Source organism: Pseudopipra pipra, chromosome 5, assembly GCF_036250125.1.
Source record: "Pseudopipra pipra isolate bDixPip1 chromosome 5, bDixPip1.hap1, whole genome shotgun sequence".
NCBI lineage: Eukaryota > Metazoa > Chordata > Aves > Passeriformes > Pipridae > Pseudopipra > Pseudopipra pipra.
This window is the reverse complement of record NC_087553.1, coordinates 46,200,190-46,220,345: the sequence shown is the minus strand read 5'-3', so window position 1 is coordinate 46,220,345 and position 20,156 is coordinate 46,200,190. Positions and strand designations below refer to the sequence as shown.

The window sequence follows — 20,156 nt, the reverse complement described above, 5'->3', positions numbered from 1 at the left end:
GGAGAAATATGCTCATTTAGACATCCCGGTGCTGGTATGACCAAGTGACATAAGATCTTTTAGCAATAAAATTTTCTTAGCAGTTCAGTAGCTGACTTGACAATGAGCAAAATAAAATTTATTTTACAAGAACAGTAACTTTTCTGAACCTGAGCCAGTTTGGTATCAGAGTATCACAGCTCTGGTATGAACCCTTATTGAACCTCAAATACAGGTTCTGAAAGGGTTAAGACACTTTCAAAAGTGAGATACTTTCAAAAAAAATTGTTGAGAGGCAACGTGGAAAACACAAAAATACAAATGTAGATTTTTATATGCACATTTCTAATTACTAACAGCCTGTTCTTTTGGTATGGGAGAACTTAGTGGAGAAGTCAGAAGAAGCAATAGAGTGAAATACAAAGTGTATTTTAGTAAGTATTTTGGATAGACTCACAAAGAAAACTTGACAGCCCTACTTCCTAGAGAAAAAAAGATCTCCAGTAATGTGGGAGTCCTAGCTCCTGCAGGGAAAGAAAAACTTCTGGTAACTAAAATGCAAAAGAAAGAATGCAGCTGTAACCCAGTAGAAGATACTGATCTGGATGCCATGACAGGATTTCAGTCTCTAGGGACAAATAAGAGAACTTCATTTGTCTGGGGGTGCTAATTACACATGAGGGGTAGGGATAGTAAAAATAAATGAAATAAAGCACTTGAGACAGAGGTCCACCCATACTCCCATGTGTTTAGAAAACATTTAAAACAATTTACTTGGACACCATATACTTTAAAACATGCTGCTCAGCAGCAGCATAAAGTGAGGTACAAGCTTTGCCCTGAAGTATTTCTGTGTCAAGTGGAGACCTTCATTCTATATTGATTAATTCTGCTGTGGGGTTAATAACCTCTGAGAGGACCATAGCTGGATATGCTCAATAAACTTGCTACAAGGTTTTCCAGAGCCTATCTGTCAAGACACTGCCTGCTATTTAAACATGTTTACTATGATGCATTGTATATTAAATTAGCTTTTCTAAGTCAATTAAAATTATGAAGCTATACTTTGGTAGTAAGCTACAAAGGTATGTTTTGACAGGTTACTCTTCTAGAACCTTCACTGCATCCCAGCTGGACTTATTGGAAAAAACAAACAACTCAAATTTTATTGTCACTAAAATACCCACCAGCTCCATGAAAATCTTAGCTCTGTCCTCCAAACTTGACACAAGGTACCACAGTGGGAGTCACTTGCATTTGTTTAAGGTAGGGTTCTCCTATTCTCACATAACAAATGAATACAGGTGAGAGGGTACCAAACCCTCAGGAACACCTTGTATACAACTGAATCTGATTTGTGATCATTAAGCCTATCCCAATCCCATTCTGCTTTAGTGAGGTCACAGTACATCACCTGCTTCTGCCGCATACATACACTGCTGCCTTCCAGGCTCCACACCTTCCAGGGCAGCCACATTGTTACAGCATGATCTGGGTACCTTCAAAGAAGTGTCAGTGCGAACAGGGCAACTTTTTCCCCTTTTCTTAAGCTACATTCAAGTATAGACACACTGTTATTATGTAAAGGCACAAAGTAGCCACAGTCCACCTTACTACTTTGTTACAAACTTGGTGCACTAGGGTTCCTGTTTTCCTCATGTGCTGATGTACTACCAAGAACATTCCTGGGGGTCAACATGAAGCTCCCTACACAAACACGGTGGTAATCAAGCTGTCCTCTCCTATTGCCTTAACATGTCTGGGGGAGCCAAGGAAGGAAAGGTGAACATCCAGAGCAGAGTTGTATAAAGAACTGAAGCAATAAATTGACCTCAGTTGACCTTTTAAATTTTACTCTGGTCCATTCATTGAGGAATTATCATTTTGAATCTAATTGCATGAGTTTTGAACTATGTAAAAAAATTTGTCACTTTCTGAGAAAATTGCCATCATCCCAACTTGCACCACTAGTTGTTATGTACCCCCACTGTGTTACATACCAGTAATTCAAAAAAGTAAGAATTATTTCATAGGTTACACAAGACATTTTAAAAATTATTCTACATCAAGTTTTCCTACACTTGTTCTGAAAAAGCTACAGCAGCCTTGCTTTTCTTTGATCTTTTTTCTGAATCGTCTATAACATGTGAGGTATCCAGTACTCAGCTTCCTAAACGAGGTCGCTTAATAAAGTCTCTCAGTCCTTCCATAACACCATTAAACAATGTTTCCTTGATATTATAACCCAATTAACTAGGTTGTCAGGCTCAGCTGTGTTAAAGTTGTTTACACTTACTAAAAGAACAAACAGAAGCCTCCTGCAAATGTGTTTTCTTCTTCGGTATAAAGAGCCAATCACATTATCAGTGCAAATATTTTACCCATAGAGGTGTTTTCTACAATTAGCATGGAAGTAAGAAGGTCGCAAAGCCTACAGTGATTAAAATGCAGCTGTTAAATCATTCCTACACTTATTAGAAGTAGGATGAAGGTAACTACAGACATTATCTGGAGTTTAAAGTGATGAAAGTTCTAGTTTTTACTCAGCTTAACTTTCTACTACTGCACTGAATTAAAAACATGTTATAATCAGAGCTTATTTTGTAAAAGTATGCTAATGATACCACTGCATATGACATCCAAATGTAATCTATTCAATTGCCAACTCAGTAGATTAGGTTTGAAGTTACAATATATTAATAATTTTAAATTGACTACAAGTCTGAAATCTTATCCTCTAATGAGCTAGCTAGTTTAGAGAAGTCCCTTTTTTCAGAACTATCACAATTCATCTCACTATATCCACACCACAAGAACCTCAATATACTCAAAAATTAGTAAAACTTTCTTTTTTAGTAAGCAACACAAGTTAAAACCCACTTAGAGTCAACATGTAACAACTGAAATCAGGCTGGTCAGATAGCCATAGTAATAACCCTAAGAATTTCTTCTTAATCAGTCCCAGTAGGAAATAAGCAGCCATTCCAGCTAGATGACACTGAACACCTTGAAAGGTGAGATATGCATCATCTAGACCATGCAAAACCTGAGCCTGTTACCTTTATCAGCATTTTTAAAATTTTTATAAAATCCATACTACTGTATGTAAAAGCGATCTCATGCTTCCTGTGTCAATGTGAAAGCTAACAAACACTCTGTGTCAGAAGCACAACACAAGACATTCTCTCCCAATAAAGTTGATAATCAGAATGGTGGTAAAAAATGTGGGGGCAGAATAGCTACAAAATTCTTCCCACATACAGAATAAGCAATTGATCTTATACTGATTAACTGAGAGACAAGATCCTTATTATCCATTATTACAATCAGCACCTGCTCAGAGCTCATTGATTTCAAATGAACTATCACGAGTTATACTGAAGTCTATATATACACCTCTCTCCTAAAAATTGTCCAGATTCCTCTATATGTCTCCAACACTTCTAGCATATGTACTTGAATCTTACAAATCCAAAAAACATTAGTTTTCACTTTATACACTTGGAGCTACTCAGAGCAAATGATGTAGCAAGCTTCATTTCAAAAATGTCTGTGCCAAGTTCTTTCTCTCATGGACTAACAAATCCCTGTGGTTCTGATATCCAGGAAAAAAAAAGCTCACTGGAATTTCAAGTTAGAAACAGAGAGGTAACAAGCTAAGTTCTTTTTGACAAAAATGCTTAAAAATGAAAAAGCTGAAGGACTACCTCCCAACATATTAAAAACTTCATTGGAAAATGGAAAGGAGACATTCTAACACTGAGATAGATTTTATGACTGTACTATTGGCAAAGATATTCTAGCTGTATGATCTGCTTTTCTCATTTGGTTAATTTATTGAAACAGCAAGAATAGAACATTAGAAACTCCATTCACAAACTGATTTATGGTCTGGTTAAACAGTGCTGTTCTCTTCTCATGGATTAAATCAGGCCAAATAGATTAAAGATATGTGCTAGTGCATTTCAGTGACCAGGCTCTGCCATTTCTATTACAAGAAAATTCATTGGGATTCCCATTATCTTGTTGGCATGTTTATAAGCAGTGGAGTTAGCTATCCTAGATTTCGATCAGATATGTAACTCTCAGGTTTTTCTCATATCCCTCTCCCTACCATAGTCTCTTCATAGTCCAGCTTTATTCTGTACCTCACTACAACAATCACACCTATGATGAACACAAAGGTTTAGTCAACCCAGGATGAAATTATTTGGAATAAAGACATTATTATGGTAGGACAATCATTTCATTCAAAAGATACCCAATCTAGAACCACAATGTTGACTCTTCACAGACAAAGCTTTCAAAGATTCTTCATGAAGAATCTTCTAGTGGCCCTACACATACAATCTCAGAAAAAAGAATGCTAGACTTCACTTGCTGTGGTTAATAAATTTGCATGCAAGTACGTTCATTCCTCTTCCTCCAAAAATCCTACTGCAAACCTGAGAACAACTACTAAGTATCACATTTGAAGTACCTCTCAGCTTCTCAGTGCACCTAGTACAATACACATTCTTCCTCTGAGAGTCAAACAAAACTCTTTCTCCTCCTCTCTGCCATCTTTCCCACTACTTCTCTTACACAAACTCACTGCATCTCTCCAACATCAACTGAACTCATTAAACAGAGTAAGAATAAGCTTGGGGTAAGCATGCTGGCCCACTCTGAAGTTAGAGCATCTCACTGAGGAATTCAACAAGCACCAGAGTCAGCACAATATATGGGGATTAATTTAATAGTAATATATTGATAAAATAATCCAATTCAATCTGAAATTATTAATCTGAACACCACACCCCCTTTACTCATTTAAGTAGCTTTTTTTCTTTCAATTTCAAAATGAAATGTTGAACACAAAATTCTGCAAATATTAGGAGTTCGCCATAGCAATTGTTTCATCATGGAAGTGGACTCATCCAGTAATGCCATATCAATGCATACTTTGACTTGTCTTCACAGCCACATGTGGCATTCTTAATAGGAGAATACAAGTTACAACTTAAGGTATGTGTAAAAAAACTGCATGGGGTCTTCCACTTCTGGTTCCAAGGTCCCACTTGTCTCAAGCCTGACAGAAAATCCAGAAAGGAAGTTTTCTGCTATTTTAGTGCATTACATGGAATGTATTGTGGAGAATTCATGGACATCAACATGGTCAATAGGATCAGAAGACAGCAAGGCCCTGTCCTCTTTCAGGAACAGACAAGACTTAGACTGGCTCAGATCTCCAAGGATTAAATGAAGCTTACAATCACATCCTGTCCCTCCATTAAGCATAAAATAAGCCCCAACATCCTCAACCACAAGAGCACTGATATTTGTTTTATCCCACTATGCTAAACTTCATAAAGCCAGACTCCCAAAAGCTAACCTTTGAGGAAAAAAGAAGTTAATTAAGTCCATTCAGACAGCTAAATCTGCCTAACGAAGTCAGGTGAATCACTACGGATTGACACACTGGCTACCAAGGGCAGTGAGAAAAACTCGCAGTCCCAAATTACAGGTACAGTTCACTAACAGACTAAAAATCAATCTAAGCAATCTCTTTAAGGAACTTCTTGGCAACTGATGATCTTAAAAAGCACTGACAACACACAAGCAGAGAAGAATATGGGAATAGGTGATCTAAAGTCTTTCCCACAATCAAAATTTTCAAAAGCACATTAAGTCTTGTGAAGCTTAACTTTTTTCCCCTTTGCTTCCCCAGAAATATTCAAGCTTCACACTAAGAAGAAAAGGTAGATCTGCTGATCTGAAAGGATTATCAGCAAAATTTTAAATATAAGAAAAATTGACTTAAATTTTAGTTATACACTGAAGAGAGCTATGCAGGTTAGAGAATGTCAGGGAGCTTGTTTCTTTTCAAGATACTTCTGTAATCTGGCAGCCTAAAGCATATGAACCATCAATCACATCAAGACATTTAAACTTATTTTCAAAGATGCAACTTTAAGGACACAATCTATGCTTTAACATAATGTATCTTAAAGAAGATTCTAAAATGTTGTTTCAGTGCTTTTGGATGAAGTACCCTCCTCAAATTCTAAATCGGAATTTAACTACTAAGTGTATCTGCCAGTTTTTATTGCAAGTTACATCATGGGTATTACTGTGCAAGTTTTATTTTAGGAAAATAATTTATCATTAACTTTTCAGACTCTATTCAGGCAGGTTTTTAATAGATGTTAGCAAGTTTCTATTTAATGAAGCAACACAATTGAAAAAAAACTACTCTGTAGTAACACTTGGGTCTACAATTTTAAAACATAATGTACCAGGAAAAACCAAGCTAAAGGAAACCACAACATCAGTAGGTGAAATGAATGTGAAGCAATCAAAATATTTTGCTTTGTCATCTTGCTAAAAAGCAGCTACACCTGTCTGCAATCAAATAATAAAGTACTATTTAATAACAGATCCTACCTAAAAGCAGCTTCCCAAAAGCAGTTCATTCCACAAACATCAGAGGGCAGCATCCAATAGGAATTCCAGACAGATACAGACAAATTCTTACACCTAACAGAATAAGACAAAAATAACCTATATAAATGTTACTGATTTTATGGCAAAGTTAAATGTATTATCTTCTAGGTCAAATACAACTTGAACAGCTAATTACTTGACAGAAAACTGGCTGTGCAATGCAACTTGAATACAAAGGAGGAGGTATTAGGTGCCAACCAGGAGGATTTTCTAAGGAAGAATGGTCCCATCCTTTAGCCTTTCCTCTTCACATATTTTCACAGAGAAAAAAAACAGAGGGGCTGTGATTTTTGAGGGTCCTTCTCTGTTCTTGGCTTAAATTAAGTCCCATAGGTAACAGAGCAAATTGCAACACTTAACTGCTAGGAAGAACTCCTTCACCTCTTCAATATCTTTGTCTACTCAAAGCAGAGGAGCAACTATATCTTTTCATTTTTAAAGTTACATGTCCATTTAACACAATTCGTATTCATCCATGACTCTATTCAATGCAAACCTGCAAGTTTGATTTTTAATAAAAAATAGGGCTTTGCAGCACCAAGGAATTCCACTGTTTCAGAACAAAAGGTTAATGCAATACAGAAATGATCACCACACTTGGCAAGTTTTTTCCTCCATACTAATAGCAAGACTAATAATTTATTGACTTGTGCTACACTAACAACTAAAAAAACATGTTTTACTAGTTCACCATTACATTTATGCAACAGCAATATAGGAAATATTTAAAAATAGAAACAGCAGCATATTGACAAAGGTTCTGGTGAGAAAATCAACATCAAGATTGCAGATCTGCAATGAGCAAGCAGAATATTGTAAAGCAAGGGATATACTCTTGTGTGCCCTTCTCTGCTCCCTGCTCTGGTGACACAAAGCCAGTAGTGCTTATTCTCCCTTGAAAGTTAATATCTGTGAATGAAAGACGTGCTAGAAGAAAACCAACACAAAACCAACACAAAGCCAATGAAAAGGTATTTAAGGACTATAGCTCAGACCTCTTCTGGAAGGTGGCTTTGCAAGTTTGAAATGAATCAACATCATCTTGGTAGCATCATCTGGAATCTGTAAAGGCCAATGTTTTGCAAATAATAGCACCAAAAAATGGCAAGCTGTGTAATTTCTTCTTTTTATAACACATGAGAAAAACGATTTGATAAACACAGAGTTTCACAAAGCCTCATTATGTGTTGGGGGGGAGGTGTGATGCAGTTCTTTGGTAGAGATCGCAGGAAATCCTTGTATTCTGTAGATACATGTTTTCAAGTAATTTTATGTCATGACTTAAGAACGCTCACCACAAATAAATAGTGAGGTACAAAAAATGAAAATAGACTGTGACTAAGATATCTGCACTCATCTTTACTAAAGTAAATGGTATAAAACCACAATGGCATACAACCACTCTGCTATATTCTTTCTTGTATCAATCTTTGTAGCTTTTGAAGTTTTTTAAAAACTTCAAGGCACATTAGGACCTTGTACTTATCTGAAGAGCAATCTTTACAATCTCTACTGTGTAGCTTTTTAAAGTAACTGTTTCTCAATACTTTTAGGATACATTAATAGACAATCTCTCAAAAACAGTTTTCTGGTTTGGAAGATTATTGTCTTCTTAGAATCATAGAATCATAGAATCAGCTGGGTTGGAAGGGACCTTCGAGATCATCAAGTCCAACCCTTGATCCACTACCACCATGGTTACTAGACCATGGCACTAAGTGCCACATCCAGTCTCATCTTAAAAACCTCCAGGGACGGAGAATCCACTACTTCCCTGGGCAGCCCATTCCAATGCCTGATTACCCTTTCTGTAAAGAAATTCTTTCTAATATCTAACCTAAACCTCCCCTGGCACAACTTGAGACCATGCCCTCTTGTCTTGCTGACAGCTGCCTGGGAGAAGAGACCAACCCTCACCCGGCTACAACCTCCTTTCAGGGAGTTGTAGAGAGTGATGAGGCCTCCCCTGAGCCTCCTCTTCTCCAGGCTGAACAGCCCCAGCTCCCTCAGCTTTTCCTCATAGGACTTGTGATCGAGTCCCTTCACCAGCCTTGTTGCTCTTCTCTGGACCTGCTCCAGCACCTCAATATCCTTCCTGAACTGAGGGGCCCAGAACTGGACACAGTACTCCAGGTGTGGCCTCACCAGCGCTGAGTACAGGGGAAGAATCACTTCCCTGGACCTGTTGGCCACACTCTTCCTGATCCAGGCCAGGATGCCATTGGCCTTCTTGGCCACCTGGGCACACTGCTGGCTCATGTCCAGCTTCCTGTCAATCCAAACTCCCAGGTCCCTTTCTGCCTGGCTGCTCTCCAGCCATTTTGTCCCCAGCCTGTAGTGCTGCACGGGGTTGTTGTGGCCAAAGTGCAGGACTCAGCACTTGGCCTTGCTGAACCTCATCCCATTGGAATCAGCCCAACTCTCCAACCTATCCAGGGCTCTGCAGAGCCCTCCTGTCTTCCAGCTGATCGACACTTCCCCCCAGCTTGGTGTCATCTGCAAATTTGCTGATGATGGACTCAATCCCCTCATCTAAATCATCAATAAAGATATTAAACAGAACTGGGCCCAACACTGATCCCTGGGGGACACCACTAGTGACCAGCCACCAACTGGATGCAGCACCGTTCACCACCACTCTCTGGGCTCGGCCCTCCAGCCAGTTCCTAACCCAACACAGAGTGCCCCTGTCCAAGCTGTGGGCTGCCAGCTTTTCCAGGAGTATGCTGTGGGAGATGGTGACAAAGGCCTTGCTGAAGTCCAGATAGACCACATCCACAGCCTTCCCCTCATCCACCAGGTGGGTCACCTGATCATAAAAGGAGATCAGGTTGGTCAGACAGGACCTGCCCTTCCTAAACGCATGCTAGCTGGGTCTGATTCCTTGTCTTTGTCTTATTATTACAGGGTATTCCTCTTCCAGTTGTCAACAACAGTTTTCTTAGCTGTCTTGAGCTATTATCCTATCCAAACTACCAAGGCAAGAGACAGGGTTGAAGTAATGCCTAAGTCATTTTTCTGACACATTAGGCCTCTCCAATATTCCGTTCAGCACAACAACATTATCAGCATGGGATTCGAGTCATACATTTCACATTTAAAACATTACTAAGATATGTATGTTTGTAACTTACTTCATGTTAGACTGAGACTATTTTCCTTTCAACAGAAGTCTCTCAATTGACCATAGGTTTTTGCATACAAAGAATTAAGAGACTGGAATCATTGGACAGCATTTTCTTCTTGTTATTCACAATAAGATCATTTCAAATGCAATTCATGAAGATATTTTCTTATTTTTAATAAAATCTGAGGAAAGCTTAGACTACAAACAATTACTTTACAAAGTTAGGGAAATGTATTATATCTGTTCATCAAACAGGCACAGTCATTGTCACTTCAGCAAGGTTACTAACTAGTCAGACAGGAATGGTCACTTTCACCACTAGGGAGGGATATTTTGTTCTCATCTATTATAGTTATGTGATTAAAGGACAGTCTCCACAAAGAGAAAGCAGAAAATAATGTCAGGTGAAAGAAACACAGCAATCTAACCCAGGCACATGGAGCACCCTGACCCAGCCCCAGTTCAGGGGAGCATGAACCCATGCCCAGTGAGCCCATGAACCAGGCAGAAGTTCCACCAGATGAGACAACAGGAAAGACTCTCCAGAGCACCTCACCAACTGCCTAATGGGAGCACGGCCTGCAGGGGTGTGGGGCTCACTGTGGGATCAAGGTGAACTAGGGAGGAATGAGAACACAAAAAACAGTGAGAAAATAAGAGGGTCCAGTCACATGTGAACAGGTTGCCAGTCAATATGATTGGCCATGTTGTGTGCCTGATCACCAGCCTTCTTATTAAACTCAGTTTCTGTTTTCCTGGGTGATAGGAGTGGCTCTGTTCCATGTGCATGTACACAGGTCAAAGTGCCCACAAATGAAAAGATGGCCAGAGATCATAGGGGCCAACAAGCCTGCAGTGCCAGGAACTGGAGAGACATGTGCAAGTAGCATGTAGGTGTGTGCACGCTGGTGCATGTAACCACTAGCAACCAGACAAGCCTACCAGTAGAGCAAGAAGCTTGGGAGACAGCTATCAGATGAGCCATAAGACTGGGCCAGGCTCTAATAGAGAACAGAGGGTCTGAGCTACTTAAAGAACCTCTCTCTTACACAGCCACAAGAGATTAGGGTCTGAGGGATGGCTACTGGAAGTACCAGAAGGTCTAAGCCAGCCACCTGGGGTTTGAGGATTGGCTAAGTTTAAGGCTATAGGTCAGGGCCAGCTATCTGAAAGACCCCTTTGCACGAGGCAATCCTGTGGCCAGCTGCCGCAAGGCTAAAGACAGTAACTGGAAAGATCCATAGTGTATTCATCTTTACATGTGTGTGCACATCCAAAAGGATGTGAGTACCAGCAATTGAATTGGGTCTGCAAGGCTCATGGGTTTGCACACCCAGGTTAGCAGCAGTGGAAAAGAGAGGACCAGGAGGCAGTTCCTGAACAGAATGAGTGTCTAAGATCAGTTACTGGAGGGATCCACATTATAAACCTTAATATATTTTTCACCAAAGCCTTTCACCCTCATCAGCCAGAGAAGGGAACAGGATCAGGACTTGTCTTGTGTAAGTGCTGTTTTCTCTGCACTGATCTCTGTGGCCAACCATGTGTGTATGCACTAAGAGCATATGTTCCTATTAAGAATAAATGCTCAGCTGGCTGGACCCAGGAATATAGAAATGCAGCAGCCTTGCCTCCATCACACTACTGAAGTGGACAACTCCTAACATCTACCATTGTCAAACATATAAAAATGAAGAAATATGAAGTTTCAAAAATCACTGGTGTCACAGACATTGATCTGTTTGCCAATTCAAGGTACCTCTTCTTTAAGAAATGAGGCATTTCATAACTGCCTTTATCAGGTAATTTAGCTTCAACATCACTGGATAGTAAAAATTTTACTACTGCAGACATAGAAAAGGTGTCTGTATTATGATTTGAAAACTTTTCAGAATTAAAGGGAAATTTTAAATTATTGTGCAAAATACACTGCACAAGTTGCAGTCATGAAGACTGAGGCCCTGTGCTCAGGTAAGTCAAGTTTTAACCATAAGGAATTCCACAACAATCAACAGTAATCTCTTAATGAAGATCACAGTTTAAAGAATACTTTTTAATCCACGTGGCATCTTTTATACCACTGTAACTTCACAGCAATTTTAGCAGAATGTCCAAATGGTGAGGGTTGCAGCCATGTGTACTGTGTTCTTGTCAGCACTGCATTAACAACCCAGGTCTGATCAACTGCATTAATCAATCAAGAGAGACAGCCTGGTGTCTTTCCTATGGCATAAGCCACAACATGCAGCAAAACAGGTAAGCAGCATTTTTTAGTTCCTTCCTGTTCATAATCACTCAGGAATAAAAATTTGAGATGATGAAATGCTCAGTGCAACTCCCAAACACACTGAGAATTTCTGATTCTTCTCAATAGCTTTTCCTGAACATTTGCAGCAATATCACAAATTTGTCATGACATACTTTGTCATAGAGGCAATGGCTTTATTACACAGGAGACAGTAAAAGCAATGTTAGATGTCTGACAGATGCCAAACTTTTTTACTGGAAAAATCTCAATAATGTTTCATTAATTTAAAATATTTCTATGTAAAATAACATTTGCTAGTCAACTGCTTGACAAATTCAGCAGATTTTTAAAATGTATTTTCAATTTAAAAGGATGAAACACTCAATGATTTGAAGTTTAACTCATTTTTGCAATTCTTAGACAGCTTCTGGACCAATTTCTCAAGAATAGCTGAGAAGCAGACTAGTGAAACTGCTGGTTAAGCTCTGATAGAGACAAAACCAGCTCTGTACAGGCCAAGGAAAGAACCAACTACCTGTCACAGCCACCCTCCTCTGCTAAGCTCATGGATATACTTCCTACACTTTTCCATGCACTATAATCCACTTTACTCTCCCCTTGCCAGGATAGTTAAGAGAGCAAGAGACTGATACAGTCAGATATATTTGTGTCACACACAGCAAAACAGTGTGGCCAGCTGCAAAAATGCTAAATTACAGCACAGTGGAAAAATGTTTCATTTGAATAGAGTCAAATTCATTGACCTCGCTAACATCGCAGAACCGACAACAGATTGATTCTTTCTCTGTTTCTCAAACTTGCCATTAGAATAGCACTTTTTTGGCCCTGAATAGATGAACATTATCTGCCTAACTGAAGTGGCAATATTGATAAAATTAACTGAAGGTTCACTTCTCAGTCTGCTAATTAACTCATCTGAAAGCATGTGGAAAAAGACTGACTTGAATGGATACTCCACAGACAGCAGATTACAGCACTATTTAATAACATACTGTAGCAAGTATATGTTTATGTACTCTGGTTTTGATTTTTTTTAATTTAATTTCATTTTTTTTCTTAGCCACCTTCTTCATCCATAAATCATACTAGCAAAGAAAAAAAGGCTGACTACATATACTGCCTTTTGATTGATTTTGTATTTTCTGAAAGTAGAAACATCAATATGCTTTCATTTTTTCCAAGTTCAGATCCACTGCTCACTTAGCTATTATTTATGACAGTACTGACTATTCATTACTCCTTTTCTCACTAAAATGAATAATCAATAGGACAATTTACCTTCACTGCACAGCTAAAACCCAACCTTAATTTAGTTATTAAATTCTTAAAAGGTTTTTCAGCTGTTTAGACCAAGTTTCAAGATACAAGCCTTTAGTTTTCAGTCCTCTTGTTCCTCAGGCTAGATTACCATTTGAAACAAACAACTCCTTAACAAACTGATTACCCAAAAAGTTCCCCTGAATTATTATGCTTATTGGAGGATCGTGCCTCAAGCTGTAACTCTAGTTTCAATATGGTATTTCCTTTTCAATTATTTTCTACTTAAATGTGTCATCAATATTGCTAAATTCTTCCAGGTATAGTATTTCAAAGCCTTATTCAAAGCTTGCAGTTTTCATGTTTGCATGTTCTGAAAACTAACAGAAAATTCAACTTCCCCATCCCAGAGCATGATCGAGTTCTTTCTGCCCTTATGGGATATACTAAACCAGATTATTCAGAAAAAGAAAACCCTTCTTGGCTAAAGAGAAGAGAAAAACATTGCTGAGTGCATAAATGCCTTCAGATGATAGACTTGCTTTGCTGAAGTGTATTTTAAAGCTGTCAGAGAAAACAGCTGAAGAAACCCATTTATAAAAGTTACTATTAATGCATATAAAACATTAAGAAGGATTAGATGGTTATCTGAACACATTTTTTTCTATAAGGTTATGGACCCTTCAGAATATTACACAATCACAAGATAGTTAGAAGTGGGCATATAACAGCCATGTGGCCATTGTGCTCAGTCTCCACTGAAGGAACAGCTGAAGCATAAAAACTGAAAGACACCAATATATTCACTAAGATGTGCATGTATCACTTACACAAGTGAACGTAATGCAGTTTTAATACTTTAGAATAACTGAAACATGCATCTAAGGGAATATTCAGTGGGGTATTTCTTAACTGTCACAGGACAGAATTTTTCCTTAAACAAAAGCCTTTAAGGGACTGTTCTAAGGGACTGACTCGCCACTAGATTTTGCACACACTGTTTGCACAAACAGCATGTTTCAATAACTTACAACAGGGGATGTTCTTCCTGAGCCTTCAGTTTGACAGCAGTCTACAGGCAAAGAAATCCCACAGAGGTGACAACAGACACTGATTTTGCAAGGAGATATGCCTCCATGACACTATACACAGGAATTATTTGTGGCACTTGAGACCTTTAGAAAAGAACTTTCTCAGTTTGTAAAACTTTTGTACTTTGCAACACAGTGCAGATTTATATTTCATCTGACATCACTCCAGCAAGAAGCTTCTTGCACATTGCTGGGGTTCTTCCCCACTCATATCTTTGATTTAAAAACTACACTTCGGTACAAATACTGAAAGAGTACAGCTTTTAAAATGAACTTGGTTCTTCTTTTGCTAACCAGGAGCATGATGCACTTGAAAGTCATTTCAATGTTTAGTAAAATTATTTAGATTATCATCTTTTATTGACTTAATACAATTTTTCTTTGTGTAAACTGCATGTTTCCTTAGTAAAACAAATATCATACATACGTTTTTTCCTCACATTTCTATTAAAAACTGATTTATTAAACCAATAAAATCTTATATAAAACTGTTAAAGGTAACTCTTTTATTTCAGTTAGTGTTCCTTAGAACCAGTAGATTTCAACTGTTCATGAGTTTTTAATCATGAACTAGAAATGAGAAACAATCATCCTCACATTTTTTTCAAGTCATAATCTGTATTAATTTGAACTAAAGCAAAAGCACAGGGAAAAAAATTCTCTGAAGTAGTTACACCAGTCAAAAGCTGGGTTTCGCGTTTCAGCTGACTCCACCCCTAGTAACTAAGAATGCTGTTTCATAGTATTTTAAGATTATTAAGTCACAGCTTGTCATCCTACCATCCTCCATAGTTCCTTTGCACCAGCACTGACACTTTCATAATTACATGATGAAGCAATTCAAAGCGCTGAGCTGGCAAAAAACTAGATGGTTTTCAGGCCGGTCAACATGCCAGATCAACTCATTTGTGTGCTCAGACAAGCAAAAGCAGTGTAAGTAGTGGGGGACGCCACAGCTTGTGCAGCATTAGAAAGGAGTGACCATCTCCAAACCATTAAACTCACATTCTTTTAAATTGCTTTAGAATCTTAGCAGAGCTAGAGGTAGGCTGGCTCAGAAAGGTCTGGCCTGAATTTCTCCTCCAGTTTCAGTAACAGATTCCTTGTCACTTTTCTTTTCCTGGCATTAGGATTCCCATTGCCACTAGTGAACAGTATTAGGAAAATAAAACCCAAAGGAAAACTACTAATTTTCATTCCATAATCTCACTCACTGCTTGACCACATAAAAATTTCTGGTGATAGGAGGCAGGCAACAGAACAATGTGGCTCTGCAGAGTGTGAGATGCTCAGACTTACATCCCTTTAACTGCAGAACTGAACTCGCCAGTCTCTGTGAGAAGACTGGCTGTATTAAGGTACCCCATAAAAAGTTTTGCTTCAATGAAGTTATATTTGATAACTCTATAGTTACCAAATTTCAGAGTTGAACGAGCACCCTGAAATTTTCTTCGCTTGGAAAAAAGAAATGCACCCTCCCGCCCCGTCCTACCAGGAGCGGCCAGGGACGCGCTCTGAGCCGCGGGGACGCGCACGGGGGCGGCATTGGCCGACGGCAACGCCACTTCGGAAAGTTTGCCTGGTCTGTTCCAGGCTTCTCCAGCCGCTGTCCTCCGGTGTCCGGCCCGCGGGGCGCCGAGAGGGAGCGCACGGAGACACCGCCCGGAGACACCGCCGCCCGCCCCGCCAGAGCGCCTCCCAGGCCCCGGCCCCGGACAGCCAGGGGCGCCGCGGCCCCGCTCCGCCCGCGGCAGGGACGGCGCCCGGCGCTCCCGCCTCCCGGCCCGCCCCGCAGGAATGCGGGGGGAACCACCGCCCGTGCCTCCCCCGCCCGGCCCCGGCCCCCGCGCACGGTACCTTCGGGCCCCCGCCTCGCCCCGGCCCGCGCTCCCCGCCTGCCGCCGGACGCCGAGCGCGGCGGGGTCTCGGGCCTGCCGCTCCCGGCCGCCGCCGCCGGGCTCCTGCTCCAGCGAGAGGGCGAGCTGGCTGAGGCCGTAGAGCAGCGAGCAGACGCCGCAGCCCAGACACAGCAGCGCCACCCGCGCGAGCCGCCGCATCCTCCGCCCGCCCGGCCGCGGCTCCTCCGGCAGCGCGAGCGCGACGGGCGCGGCGGCGGCGCGCGGGGGGCGGGGCGGGAGCGGCGGGGGCGGGGCCGGAGCCGGTCGGGCCGCGGGGCGGGGCCGTCGGGGAGGCCACAATTCGATTGTCCCCAAAGTAAAAAAAGCCTCTTCCTCTTCTTCCCCTGCCACCGCGGCCCCGCGCTCAGCCTGGGCTCGCCCCCGTTCAGGTCTCCGGAACACGTCCCTGGGCAGGAGTCGACAGAAGAAACGTCCCAGGCAGAGACAGCGGCAGCGCTGACGTACCAGAAGCCTGCAGGGACAGCGCACAGGCTCCTGTCTCGCCGTGTCTTCGTGAAGGGCAAAAGTGGGGCTAAAGTCCCCTCAAAATGACACTCTTTTCCCCTATGCTCAATGTTTCTGTTGCGATAACTTCGATTTTCCTGTATAAAAGCTTCACAGATGCCTGTCCACAAGGACAGGCATCTCCACAAGAGGAGGCTCAGAGGTGACCTCATCACCGTCTATAACTACCTGAAGGGAAGTTCTAGCCAGGTGGGGGTTGGTCTCTTCTCTCAGGCACTCAGCAATAGGACAAGGGGGCACGGGCTTAAGCTCTGCCAGGGGAAATTTAAGTTGGATATCAGGAGAAAATTCTTTACAGAGAGAGTGATCAGGCATTGGAATGGGCTGCCCAGAGAGGTGGTGGATTTTTTTAAACGCAGATTGGACGTGGCACTGAGTGCCATGATCTAGTAAATGGACTGGATTTGGACCAAGGATTGGACTCGATGATCTTGGAGGTCTTTTCCAACCTAATCGATTCTATGATTCGATTCTATGATTCTATATTCTATAAGTACAAATAGCTAAAGGGAGGGTGCCAAAAGGACGGAGCCAGGCTCTTCTTGATGGTGCCAAGCAATAGGACAAAAGACTACAGGCAGAAACTGATGCACAGGAAGTTCCATCTGAACATCAGGAAGAACTTATTTACCATGCAGGTGACCGCACACTGGAACAGGTTGCCCAGAGAGGTTGTGGAGTCTCCCTCATTGGAGACACTCAAGAACCATCTGGACAAAATCCTGTGCCATGTGCTCTAGGATGACCCTGCTTGAGCAGGGAGGTTGGACCAGACGACCTACTGTGGTCCCTTCCAACCTGACCCATTCTGTTAGTCTGTTATTCCCTCTCATTCCTTAGGCAGCCGTAGTTACACAAGTGTCCTTTCTCCTTGTACAGAAACAATAAGAGCATGCAAATCACTTTGGACTTCAGTGTCCTTCCCTCCTCTGGCCTTGGCACAGTACTCTGGCCTGGGGAGCAGCTGGGTGCTGCTGGGCCAGGAGGATGCTGGGCTGGAGAAGGTTGGTGAACTGAGCCTGCAGGATTTGTTTGTGGTCACTAGCAAAGAGAGGGTTATTTTGGCTCACCAAGTCATGCTTGTGGACAAGAAGATATAGGTCTGGGAAGTGGCAGAAGAAATAATAACTATACATCCTGCTAGACAGGGGGAATATTGGTTGGGTTTCAGCTGAATCCAGTACAGTAGTGCATCCCCCCTCACAGGCTCAGACCACTGAGCAAAGACCTTACAGCCTAACTACTATTGCCAAAGTAAGTATTTTAGAGCCATCACTCAGTGCTGCTCCCTCAGCTTTCAGGTTTAAAAAGAATACAAGTTTGGAATAATTCTGCTTCCTTCTTTGTCCTCACAGTGCATTTGGCTCACATTTTCTCTATGGACTGAAAACACCCTTTTTTAAAATAAGTGATGATATCCCCATTTAACTGCATGAATTCAGGACCCTGAATTTTAAGAAAAATGCCAACATGATTTACAATAAAGCATAAAAAAATAGTTCTGTTATAGACTGTGTGGCCTAAGGGTGAATGTCATACGTGAATGCCCATAAAACCTCAGCCATAGCTTACTGCTGCTCTTGGCTGTACTTAAAAGAAGGGAGAAAAAAGAATGCCAGCTGGCAACTCTGGTAGTTGGAAGAGAAGCAACACCAAAATTGTTCTGCCAAAATTATTCATTACCTCTTTCTCAAAATAAAAGAAGAAATGAGGAGAAAAGGTAGCCCTCAGAAAATACTGGATACTCAACTCTGTTTGCAGTGCAGATACCAGGATGATTACTAATAGATACAAGCAGGGAAGTTGGGACTGAGCAAAGAAGTAGAATTCAAGAGAAGTAAGGAACTAGGGGGCACGGGGATGATGAGAATTCAGCGCCAAAGATGGCGAGGTAGAGATGGGAGTCAGAGATGAAATGGGGAAGTATTTATGAAAAGAACTCTTTCTAGAGTTTGTTTAATGAAGTAAGGGAAATTTATGTCAGTGACATCCATGTGCTGGCTTCCACTAGAGAAAGAACCAGCTCCGAAAGTCCCACTCAAAGTCTTAGCTGGGCTTTCTGCCCCTCTGCTCTGTGTTCCTCATGGCTTTCTACCACAACTTGCCATTCAGCTTCCCTGATTTTGTGTTTGCACTCAAAATCTGGCTCATTGTTCTCATTGCATATCTACCTGCTGAATTTGTGCACTGTCCCACTTCACAGTCCCTTACATACACTACCAAGTCCATATGCCAGGGAATGAGTTACACAGAGTGTCAGAGTGGAGAGATACAACCCACTATTTACTGACAGCAAGCTTAAAAGCAGAGACCAGTTAGTCCCTACTGAGGTGTTACACTTGCCTTTTTCATGGAAGAGTGTTCCAGCCAGGGAAACTGAGGTCTGAAAGGTCTTATAAAGGCACAAAGAATGAACGTGGCAAATGGGCAGTAATAATGCTCTCATGCTTCAGAAGAAGAAAGTATACTCTTGGATGAGAAAAGAAGAAATAAGGAGTGCTAAAGAGAGGCAACACAGGGAGAATTTTTTAATTGTTATTATCAATCATGTCATTACCGAAATAGGAATTTCCAGGATTCTCTTCATTCAATGCTGTCCAATAATACATTAATAATTTATCAGTGGGAATGTATCTGCGGTGCTCTAAAAATATAATTAAGGTAAGGTCAGAGAGAAAGTTAGTATCTTGTGTTAAGCTCTGTCATGCTACTGGGAAGCAAAAAACAGCTAAACTTGCATGCACACAAGTCTTTTTTCACACTGCAAAATCTGTCCGTTTAATCAGTTGGTGTGATAAAGATAAAATGCTTCTAACTACAAACTCAGACCTCTGAGTAAGGAAGATAAGCAAAAGTGACTGAAATGCTGTACCTAGGTAGTATCACTGAGAAAAAAACACTGTCAGGTATCCAGTTACCTCATTCCACCTATAAATTCTTTAAAGATTAATAATTATGTATCTTTATTACTCACCATGAATAGTTAATGAACAATATGTAATATATTAAGCTATAACATTTGTTAATCTTTAGTAACTTAAAACATGAAGAGGTATAATCAGGTGTAAGATTCTCTCCTTTTAATAACAATTTTAAATCTTTAAATTCTTTCTTGACTGGAATTTAGTTACTTAGCTGTGGTAACTTTTGTATATTTAGAATTCAATTCTATTTACTACATTCAGAAATTAGTTGAAACTCAGAAAACAGCAAACTTATTAAACTACTGGTGCTATATAAGTAGTGAGAACAATCAATTTTTTAAAAGAATCAGCATCTTATACTTCTGCAAGCATGTTCCAGGGTCAGAAGGGCAGTTACTGTGTGCCAGAAAAGGAAAACAACATTCTAAAAATTCATTAGATCAAGATATAAATCAGATCAATTTCATTAAAAAACCCAGTCCTAATCAGACGCATCTGTATCATTCCCCCTGGTTTTGTTCTTTCAGGAAGTTAAACTATTAGTTAAGGTGGCAGAGCAATAAGATTTTCTGCTGACAGCTTTGTGTCAATGCTGCCTCG

At 40.8% G+C, this 20,156-nt stretch overlaps 1 protein-coding gene across 2 annotated transcripts in view; it reads right to left on the bottom strand.

The window, feature by feature from the left end:
* The window catches only part of GXYLT1 (glucoside xylosyltransferase 1), a 34,062-nt gene extending 17,710 nt beyond the window's left edge, over nucleotides 1-16,352 (bottom strand). The window contains exons 1-2 of one of the 2 annotated variants that reach the window (XM_064655891.1): nucleotides 16,067-16,352; nucleotides 6,406-6,498 (exon numbers count right to left, since the gene is read on the bottom strand). In XM_064655891.1, the coding sequence (XP_064511961.1) occupies nucleotides 6,406-6,498; nucleotides 16,067-16,266 (293 nt within the window). In that variant the 5' untranslated portion in view covers nucleotides 16,267-16,352. The remainder of the gene's footprint in view (nucleotides 1-6,405; nucleotides 6,499-16,066) is intronic. The other variant, XM_064655892.1, reaches the window with a different exon arrangement.
* Between the last annotated feature and the right edge of the window lie 3,804 nt (nucleotides 16,353-20,156).